Source organism: Triticum dicoccoides, chromosome 7A, assembly GCF_002162155.2.
Source record: "Triticum dicoccoides isolate Atlit2015 ecotype Zavitan chromosome 7A, WEW_v2.0, whole genome shotgun sequence".
Classification (NCBI taxonomy): domain Eukaryota; kingdom Viridiplantae; phylum Streptophyta; class Magnoliopsida; order Poales; family Poaceae; genus Triticum; species Triticum dicoccoides.
In genome coordinates, this window is record NC_041392.1 from 700554194 (window position 1) to 700565319 (window position 11126).

General features: G+C 44.3%; 1 protein-coding gene and 1 pseudogene across 1 annotated transcript; both read right to left on the reverse strand.

The window, feature by feature from the left end:
- Positions 1-604: 604 nt before the first annotated feature.
- On the reverse strand, positions 605-1939 carry LOC119329454 (annotated as a pseudogene).
- Positions 1940-7306: 5367 nt separating this feature from the next.
- On the reverse strand, positions 7307-10674 carry LOC119333939 (alpha-terpineol synthase, chloroplastic-like). Its single transcript, XM_037606651.1, has 4 exons — positions 10555-10674; positions 9293-9557; positions 7991-8739; positions 7307-7888 (listed from the first exon to the last, which is right to left on the reverse strand). Exons 1-4 carry the CDS (start codon positions 10672-10674, stop codon positions 7307-7309), a joined length of 1716 nt encoding a protein of 571 aa, XP_037462548.1.
- Positions 10675-11126: the final 452 nt, after the last annotated feature.

The window sequence follows — 11126 nt, forward strand, 5'->3', positions numbered from 1 at the left end:
GATAATTGCTTGGCTCATATTGTAAATTTTTGTCTCTTCTTCGCCCCCCTCAAGTCTAAATCTTAGCCCCGCCCCTGACTACGTTTATCACCCAGTAAGTCACAACATTGGATTTCTTTCTGCTTTTTGTGGGTCTTATAACTGGCTTTATTTGCAATACAACAATATATAATTTAGTTTATCTAGCATGCATTTTCTTTGAGTTTTCACCTAACACATCCATGGTATAGAAGAATAGTTCCTAGGTTCTCTCAAATCTAGGCGTGGTGCAAAGCAACGAAAGCATGCATATTCTGCATTTTTATATTCCTGTTTTTTTTCGGGGGTATTTTCCTTTTTTTGATAATTCTATTAATGAGAAAGACCCTATAGCAAGTCACCGTTGGGGCAAACATCCATACCAGTGAGATCCAGTCTCGAGATGACTGGCACTGCAACTATACAACGGTTTTTGTGATAAATACATTACATATTCATGCATGTGACAGATCCAACCATTTCATCCATGAATAATTGATATGGAGATACAGGAATAAGAATCCTAAGAAGCGTATCAGATCTTGGTGGCAGCAACAATTCTTCAAGTCTCTCAGAAGGAATTCTCCTAGCATGCGTGGAGCAAAGGGATGTCCGCATACGGGCCATTGAGCACCCCACTGGCGATGACACTGTATGCCTTTTCCGTCATGTGAACCTGGTCCCAGTTGGCGAACCTTGATGGGTCGCGGCAAACCTTGGCGTTCCGGTCGCACGGAAGGCCGGTGCCGTAGGGCCCGTTACCACCACAGCACGCCACGAGAGGGCTATTGATGCCATTCCTGTTGGGATTCTTGACGAACTCCATGAAGGCGCCGTAGTAGTCTGCGTAGATGATCTTCACGCTGGGGTTCCGGGACTTGAGCCGGCCGATCTCCTACTTCAACAGCTGGTTGTGCCTCCGAGAGAACGCGTTGAACCACGCGAGGCAGCCGAACTGGTCGTAGTCGGCAGATGTATTGCTCTTGTGAGTACTAAGGTAGACCGGCACGCACCCGATGGGGAAGTTCCCCGGGACAAGGATCGTCTTGGCGCCGAGGTTGATCACCTTCTGCACGCCGGCTCCGATGCGGTCGATAATATCGGGCATATACTGGAGGGGCGTGTTTCTGTCCTTGCTGAGCTCAGAGTCAAAGAACCAAAAGTTGTAGTCATTGCCCCCAATCTCACCAAAGACGACCAGGGACTCGCTCAGGAGCCTCTTTGTTGCAGCTGATCACAGCAAAAAGAAAGGAATAAGTTGACCAAGAACACATGCAGGTGCATGGTGCATGCAGAAATGTCGCCGTAATTAAAATATCATAACCTGACCCCAAGGTATGTTTTTGCATGCATTACGTACCATCTCCTGGAGCAATCCGTGTGAGCACTTTGTTGAAACTAGCGAGCTGATCGTTGAGGCTCCATGGAAACGGTACACTCAAGTTATACCTGGACTTGAAGTAGTTCGGGTTCAGCGCCATAGCGCCGAACACGGCAAAGTTGGCACCAGTGGTGAACTGCCCCGTCTTCTCCTCGGGCAAGCTCGGCGGCAGCAGCGGCAGGCCCAACGCTTGCGCTGACAAAACATCACGCACCAAATTTAGCACGGGTACGAAATTGAACTGTTAGAACACACATGCTTGCACATGTACATACCATAGAAGTCGATGATGAGACGCCCGTCAGAGGCGCGGCCCGTGGGGTGGTGGAAGTAGGTCTCTCCATAAGGAAGCACCGAGGGTGGACTCGGTGGTCTGTTGCGGATGGTGTATGCGAAGTTGCCGGTGTCAATGATGGAGTCGCCGAAGGAGAAGATACGCTTGAAGCAGCCGCACGACCCTAGATCAGCGTTGAGCAGCAGGGAAGCAAAGACCAAGAGGACAGCTAAGGAAATGGAGCAATGGCGATTGGAACTCCCCATCTTAGCTATCTAGCTAAGCAGGAGATATCTGGTTGCAAATAGAAGTGTTCCAGATCTACGTTTCGTTTAGTATTCCACATGAGGTCCCTTCATCCCCATTTATAGTAGAACATTATGCAGTCGAATTGTGTATATCAAGATGTCTATTAATTTAATTAATGATATTTTTTAGCAGTGTTTATCTTACTACCCCACAATTCTTTCCCTACAATTATATGTTTGGTGAATTGTGAAGGTATTGCTACAATTTGACTTCTTTCCAAATGCAGTCTTTCTAAAAGATAAGATTGGATTTCTATGGAATTAATTCATGCACTATATATGGGCCCATCTGATTTTCAGTCAGTTGCCTATATTGACTTAAATTATTTAGATTTTCAGTCAGTTTGCTATCCACCCTGATTGGGATCCAAAGGCCCACCTGCCGAAAGGCCCATCTGCCTTCTTCTTCCTCTGCTTAACAGGTGATGGAATTTTTTGACATGACATACACTTCTTTTCCGACAAGACTATATACTGAAACTAAAAATATCAGAGAATAACTTTTGTATTGAATAAAAAGGAAAGAAAGTAAAAAACTTTAAAGAAATGATGACAAAAACATGAACAGAAATTGCACATTTTCACAATATGTAAGAATAAGTTTATAATAGTGTAATTTTCAGAAAATATTATAATTTGCATATTAATATCGCATTTGTGCACATACTACACAGACATGCATGGTCACACACGACACACATGCGCTCACCCACAAGAGCACACACACGACACCTGTGTACAAAAGCAAACATGCGCACACACCTAGATACGACATGCAAGCGTGCGTCACACACACATAAACACACACACTCACATATACAGAAAAAGAAAGAAAAAAAAGAAAAAATCGACTAAGAAGAAAGAAGAAAAAGACTAAAAGCAAACACACATGAAAAAGGTAAAAGAAGGAAATTCATTGAACTAGAAAAATATCATGCGCCTCTAATATAGCAAAAGAGACTATATATATGTGCATGCATGATATATAGTCATCATGTAAAACGTGTTTGGTGTTGTATGTTTTTTGGACGATGCATGAGAGCATTGGGGGATTGATTTAACGTTCACCTTATTAGATGAGCATATTACGAGAGAACCAAGAAAATAACAAGGAAGTATATTATGAAAGATTTGTTTTTTTATGCAGATAATTTGGTTGTTTTTTAGAGGTGAGAACCAACCAGTGGATGGATGATTAGCAGGGCAGTGTAGCTCCGCCCATCAAGGATCAAACCCCAGGTTTGAGCTTTGATATTTCATTATTGGAGATTATTCTTTCAGTTGGAGCCGACGTTTTCATCGATTGTGAGGCATCCGTGGTGACTTTGTCAATCTTCAATCTCCACAACTCCAACCCGCTCTTCAATTGGCGATCTGTGTGTGTGTGCGCGCGTGCACGCGTATGTTGCAATAGGTATTTAACAAAATGTTTTTTTAGATGTCACCTTTGTGGCGAACACAGAAAATTGCTCTAAAGTAAATCTACATCTTTTCAATTCTTTCCTAATGTGGGGTCCCTTTGTTTACATACTTTCCAATGAAATCCATGGTTCATGTACCACTAGAATGAGGGCCCAAACTAAATCTACTTGCCATTATGGGACCCAAAGGAAACTGACCGCCAAATGTGTAGAAAGACTTATGAATACAATTGCAAGTACGTATATGTTGTAATTCGTATCATGATTTTGAATATGTAAAACACTTGGCATTATAGTTTTTGGACAACAAATGAGGAACTAGTATTCTTGAGGAAGGACATTTTAACTCATCGATACCAGCTCATCAGAAAAAGCTTTTCTATCTTGGATGACCATTTCTTCAAACTGCTAGTAGATTGTGCTTTTCTCTGGAGGTTCGAAATTAGATCAACTAAAAAAGGCTTGTCCTCTCCTTATATGCCCTTACCCCTTCATCTCTCACGAGTGCCAAGGTCTTCTAGGTTTACCTGCCTCTTGCCGACGCCGATGGTGGTCTAGCTCATATCTCATGGCTTTAGGGCTATGGAGGCGTGGTGGACCCCGAACTTGCCGGCGGGAGGGCTCCTCCATATTTAGATGTCTTTTTTAGTTTAGTTAGGGTTTGTGTCCTGTTCAGGAAGGCGAGTTGGGGATAGCTCCCTAATGATGGAATAATATTCTCCCGCCTAGCTTCCATCCAAGCGGGGCATCTATCGTCGTCGGAGGGCATGTGGAGATGTGTCTTCGGTGGATCTCACGGGGTTTGGTGAGTATTTGTCTTCGGTGAATCTGCTTGAATCCGGTCTTTGTTTCTCTTGTTTATGTGTACATAGGTTGGATCTTTCCGATCTACGTATCTCTTCATCTGCGACGTTTGTTGTTCTAGTGTGCTAATTCTGTGGGTACTTAGCATGACGACTACGCAACTGTCTACTACAACAAGTTTTGGCCAGCTTCAGTGAGGAAGGGGCGATGACATTGGCACGTACACCTTCCGCTTGCTCTTGTGCTTGTGGTTGTCACTGGGTGGTGTATAGATTTGTATGTAATTTTTTTCAATCCTGGTGTTCTTTGTACTCCATGGCGGACGCACACTATGGCAAGTGGGATCGTTGGACCACATTCAAGTTTTTGTCCTACATATCCGATACCAGCACACCATGGCCCCCAGTGCTCCCACTCCATTTGAGTAAGCTTGAAAAGAAGGTCAGAAAAAAAATACCAAAGGCCATTTCTGAGCAGCTGCTTACATGTCCCTGAATCTACTCGATTCAAAAAGCAACTTGAGCGATTTCCACCAAATAAAAATAAAAACATCGATTAAGCGTGAGCCGAAACGACACCGGTTTAGACTATTGGATGTCGATTCAAGCTTTTGGATATTGGACTTTAATTACATAAGGAAATGAATCGTGAGTTTTGCCACAACTTGCTGTGATGATTGGGTTACTTGCCCTCGGTAGCCCGGCCACATGCCAGTCACCCAGTCCGGAGTATGTCGTGCGCTCGGTGCCCAGTGCGCCTTCCGCAGCTGACTGGACTGGCTACGCACATCAGTGGTCGGCACTAGGGTCTGCAGGTCTGCATCGGCCTCATCCCCAATAGGCTAACTCCAGAGCTAGGTTTGTTTGACTTGGGTTGATCCATTTATGATATGATCTTTATTCATTTGGATTCCTGGTAGTTCATGTCAAATAAAATGCAAAGATGCAGTTCGTAATAGTGTAGTACTACCAGGGTTTTGGCTACCGAATCTCAAAAAAACAAGCGGGAGCGGGAAACGTGGTTACCATGGTTACGGAAACATTTCATGCAGATACCGATCAAATTTTTAAAACGACCTTCAAATTCAAATTTATTTGAGCTTGGTATACATACGTGTTATACTCATATTAGTCCCCTAGTGTGGCAGTGGTTGTCTTGCCTGTCATTGAATGCCGAGGTGGCGACTTCGATCCCTGGTTGGGCTGATTATTATTTACAACACAATATATAGTTTTATGCTCAAAGTCTGTGAAAAGAAATTACGGGCCCCTTGGATTCAAACGAGAGACGTAAAGCGTAGCATACGTTGAACGGCCGTACTTGCCAGAAAACCATCGTTGCTTGCATTTTATATAAGAGTTCCAGCTTTGGTTATCTATTAAAAAATTGGAATTTTATTGTTAATACACAAAGTACTAAGGCCCCACAAGTCTCAGCAACATTGCCCACAAATATCCCACAAAGCGCATACCCACCCCCATGATACTACTAAGGTCAAAGTCTCACTCGTGGTTGATCTCGCACTAAGAGGATGATCACTGGGCCCTGTAGAATCTCTTTATTCCCTCATAACACTTGAAGGCTTTGAAGTGCCTCCTAACTATCTAGGAAGCCCACATCTATACCAATATAAAAAGACCCAAAAGAGCATATCCAACTGATCTCGATCATCAAACCAGGTTAATCCAACGACTTACACTCCTCCATGGCGAGCGTTCAACATGTTTAACATGCAATTAATATCATACCAAATATTGCACTAATCACAGAATTATCACACAAATAATAGTATACCTAATATCGACATGCAATTAATATATTGCCTAAATATTAACATGCATTGCACGTGCGCATTCACTAGTCATACCAAATTCACAAGCAAACCAAAGTCACATGGATGAAGTCATCAAAATACCAAACCCATAGGATCTCTCTCACAAAGATAGAGTTGAAGCAAATAGATATGGAACACAATATATTTGTTCAATAAGAACGTGGCTAGACCTATGGGGAAATGCTACGGGAAGTAATCTACAAACTGAGTTTGCAATGCTTAATTGGAAAACCGAGGCAGCGGGGTCCACCCTAGAAATAACGGCGGAGACGGATAAGTTAGAGGGAATAGTCCATCGAAACTACTCTGCGTACGAAGCCTTCTCGTCAGACAACAGTACGACCAAACTGGTATCATCTCTAAATACTAGGACCCACAAACTGAATCATCTATGGCTGTCTCTAATCGGATGGAGTGTTGGACACAAATTTATCGTACGTATAGCAAGGTTCATAGTACATAAGTTTCTTTCGTAAGTAGCCAGTAAGTTTCACATTTTTTATTCAATAAAGGGAGGAGTTTGTTCTTCAAACCCTGAAGGTCCTGCCCTCTAGGCTTTCACAAAGTGTCACAAAATGGATGGTAACTCGCTTATCTACTCAAGGGGTATGGGTACTATTTATATAGAAAGCAGAAATTGTCTGTTACTCTGGTGAAGTCACTAATAATCGGAAGTTATGGAAAATCCATGAGTAGTGCCGCACATGTTCAAAAATTGAATTGTCGAAAGGGCAACGCAATTCACAGAAGGGCGCGATACTCGAAGGTACCAGACTGTCCGCTAAACAAATTATTATTTATTTTCCATTCCTTTCACTTTTTGCCTCTCCACTTTGTATCATATTTTGTTTATGAATGCAAATTACCGTAGAACTATTGTTCTATGGTTTGTGTTTCAATAAGAAAAAAACAAAGGTAATTCATTTTCCCAGGAAAATAATATGCTCGGAAGTACCTTAGAAAACTTCTCTCGGAGATAAAGGGTCGAGAGAGCATGTCTTAGAAGGAAGCGATGCAGAAATGACAAAATCAGAGCTCAGAGTTATGTGGATGATTTGGACAAAAACTCAACCTGGGTGCACAGATCGAGGATGTGTTTTACAGATTTGCGATTTTAATAAATATCTGGACCAAACTGTACTTGTGTATGCCAAATGCAGAAGATACATCTTAGTCAGCATAGCAAGATTATTGTGATTCATGTGGCTTGCGTGACACATGCCCGTACGTTGTACCTGACGTCACATCACCATGAAAAGCTAGGCTCTAGTGTGCGCCAAAAATATCTAGATCAACAGGCGTGAAAAGCATGTCCTTGACGAGTTGTTTCCGGCTGTCCTTGGGCGAGGTGATGCCGTCGCCGTCTTGATAGATGCATTGGATGGTCCTCGCCAGGTTGACGCAGACGAGGCTGGCCGTGCTCCCGGTCCCGGTGCTGCTGCTCAAGGCGACCTCCCTGTTCACCTTCTTCCAAGTCTCGGCAATGGCGTCCGCCACCGCAGCCCGGGCCTCTTCCTTACTCGCGCCACCGCCCATGCGGCAGGTGATGACCGACGCCGCCTCACCCCGCTCCGACTCGGCCTCGTGGGTCGCGCAGTCGTTGCAGAGCCGGAAGATCATGGAACATAGCTCAACCAGCTTGGGGTACACCATGTCGTCGCCGTCGTCGTGATTGCGCAGCCATGAATCAATCTGCTCTTGCTGCTGGAGCATGGTGAAAGCGTGGAGCAGCAGCAGAGGCCCCGTGGACGTGACCCACCCGTTCTCAAGGTACTCCTCCAAGCATGGCATCTGCCCCTCGTGCTGCCACTTGGCTTCTATGAGGAATGCCTTACACAGCTCATGCCACTGCATGCATGCATCCACATGCATGTTAATCCATCGATCCTCAAAGGTATATCCCAAACGAAAGAAGAAGAAAATCAATGGATCTATCTCCTCTTGTCTTACTGCTTTCTTGTAGAGCGGGAGCACGTCGTATCTTCCTTGCTCCTTCATCACCCGATCCGCTGCCTCCGTCGACGTCGACCGGATGGCTGAGTACATCGCCTTCATGTACTCCGGCAGTGCCGTCGACAAAGCATCGTCATCCCAGCTGCCGACAGCATCTGTGAAGGCAGCCAGCTCGTCGAACGTGCCGTAGAGGTCGTAGACGTCGTCGAGGTGGACGATAAGGGAGCCCACCTTGGCCAGCAGCTCGCGACAGCCCGCGAGACAGGGCTCGGGTGCGATGCAGGTCGCGCAGAAGAAGCACTCCACCAGACGGTCCCTCGCGAACGGTAGCTTCTCGCCCAACCCGGTCTCCTTCCACCATTTGGTGACTTCCACGAGCTCTGCTCCATGGACGGCCTGCACGAGGTTGAAGTCGACCGCAGCGAGCTGCAGGATGGAATGATCGATCGAGCGCTCATCGTTGTAGCGGTGTTGTTTCAGCGACCATGTCGCCTGCAGCCGGGGAACTTTCCAGTGCAACGGGAGGTCTCCTTGTCTTTCCGTTTGGCTAGCAGGCCCCATGGAGATCGACATGGACGGCATCAGTTCTTCGAGTTTCTTGACGGCGAATGATCTTGCTTCGTCCAGCATGGGCTCTCCTGGGAAGGCCAGGTAGGAAGCTTCGTGGAGTGCAACAAAAGCATCAATGTCCTTGGGGTTTGCAGCTTTGAAATCACCATTCTCATCCCTGAATGCACTCAACATATCTACAAACAAAAACGAGTTTTTTTTTACAATTATTATGTAATATGATCTACTCAAACTTTTAACATATCTACAACGATTTGGAGATGGTCACACGGGTTTTACAGTCTGCGTGACGTTCTACTAATAAAATAATTAGTAACAGGATTGCTAAATCTCAGTCGACTAAGACTTAACCAAGTCTCGGTCAATTCTATATTCATGGGATCTTATGTGGAGATCCGGGCAATTTTTTATTTTTTGGTTTTCATTTTTCTTCCTTACATGTTATGCCACTTGACTTAGACTTGGTTAAGTCTCGGTCGACTGAGAGCTAGCCACAACCAATTAGTAATGCATAAGTGTTCTATATAATCTTTGTTTGATGAGGTTACTCCCATCCTTCTATCAACCTTGTAATGGATTGAAACATTTTCAATAGAGTGGTTTGCGTGTATGAACCGATGCAGAGCCTTGGGTTTGAATGAAAAAAAAACTTCGTATAATATATATATTATCTATTATATATGGGCATGAAAAGGAAATATGATCATTATTGGTGTTTCTTATCTTTACCTATGGACGCAGAGATTCCATGTCCTCTGAGCATTCTAAATAGCAGTGCTGTTGATGAGAGGTCATGCTTGAGTTGAAGCTGTGCATGATGCACATGCATGGACATGAGGATGCTTCTGATCTCCTCCTCGAAATGGTATGCTACACCGAGACTTTGGAGTTGGTCAATGATCTTGAGCCTAGTTGCCAGCTCTTCTTCCTCCTCGAGCAAAAGCCGCCTCACTCTCTTCTTCAAGCTCGATTGGAGTGAGCTTTGCTTGCTATGCTGCACCACCAATAGGCAGGTCAGTATCTAAGTAGCTCCTTGCCTTTAAAAACTAGCTCCTTGATTTTTTTTAAATATGTTCCGTATACGTATATATGGTACTCCTCCATCGTCATGCATGCATGGTAATTAACAGGCACTTTGACGTACTGCCCCGATAGCATCACATCACCTTGGATCTTTTGGTTGTAATTTGTTGTGATTCTAAGCACTATTTTTTATTAAGATACACAGTACATATGAAGACAATCACAACACGCACACATACTCACCCGTATGAATGTAAGCGCACGGACACACACCCTATCTCTATGATCATCTTTTTAGATATTGGGCCAGCAGGTCTTAAGATTGACTAAGTCGTCACATCAGACAGGCATGTCATAGGCTAGTTCGCATTGGGCTCTGGAGCTATGCCCTGTAGATTTCATGATTTTACTGATCTACCCGTTTTGGAGGCAAGTGCCTCCAGTAATTGTTAGTGTTAAGTGGCAAGCAAAAAGACAAAAAGACAAAAAAAAAAAACTCCCTTTTCATTGTCATGGACGTCGTGGACACCTGAATTATTTTGTTATTCTCAGGAATAATGATTTATTTTTGCTATTTTCATTGGATTTAATCATGAATAATGTGTAGAAAGAAACAAAGGAGAAATATCTACTTAAAAAGTGATTCTAACTTCCAAGTCAACTGAAAGCCAATTCTAAACGGGGTAAAAGACCTTCCACACCCCTTCCCATTCTCCTCGACACTCGCGACATCATCTCCTCGACCCTCGCGAGATGCCGCCCTAGCCTCACAAGCAAGGATGAGGCACCGATAATCCTAACCTTCTACCAAACCCCTCCCTTATCTGTCTTCTTTGTCACCGAATCAAAGCCCCGCACCCCTAATCCTAAACATGCACTCACCGTCGGTCTCACCATCGCCGGACAATAAAAAAGAATGGAGAAGAAGGGGGAAAATGGATGAATAGCTTGGCTGACCATGCATGCACCTTGTCGTCTTGTTGCGCCTGCTGCCTCATGGCGCAAATGGAGTCGTAGTCCCAGGTTTTGAGTTGGTAGTCAGCCGGCCGCTGGTGCAACTCAGCCGGCGGGAACCGGTCCGCGTACATGGTTGCGTGAGCAGATGATGCCATTAGTTCTACCTAGCTCAATGTACCTCTGGCTAGACAATAAGGTGTGTTCTTTGTGATCTTCTCCGGTCTAAATGGATATGTGTTTGCCACACAAATGTAGGCTATTTATAGGTGAACACTACTACTGTTGCACCTGGGAGTTGTGTGGAGGGGTGCATGTACCGGCTAGTGTACGTCCAGCTCAAGCTAGCTTGTGTACAAAGTACAAAGTCCATGAAAAATGTGCAGCTAAATTTATCCCATTAAATATCTCCGGACGTGTGGTATCTCGCATATGGACGGCTAACATCGATAGTGATCGAGCGCCGTCTGTGTGGTGTCTATTCTCATTTTCTTTTCATCTTGGTTCCCAGTGATGTACATAATATCCTAATTTATTTATTAAGGAATCTATGGAACCTCTGTCTTTTTCATAAATAAAACTTTAA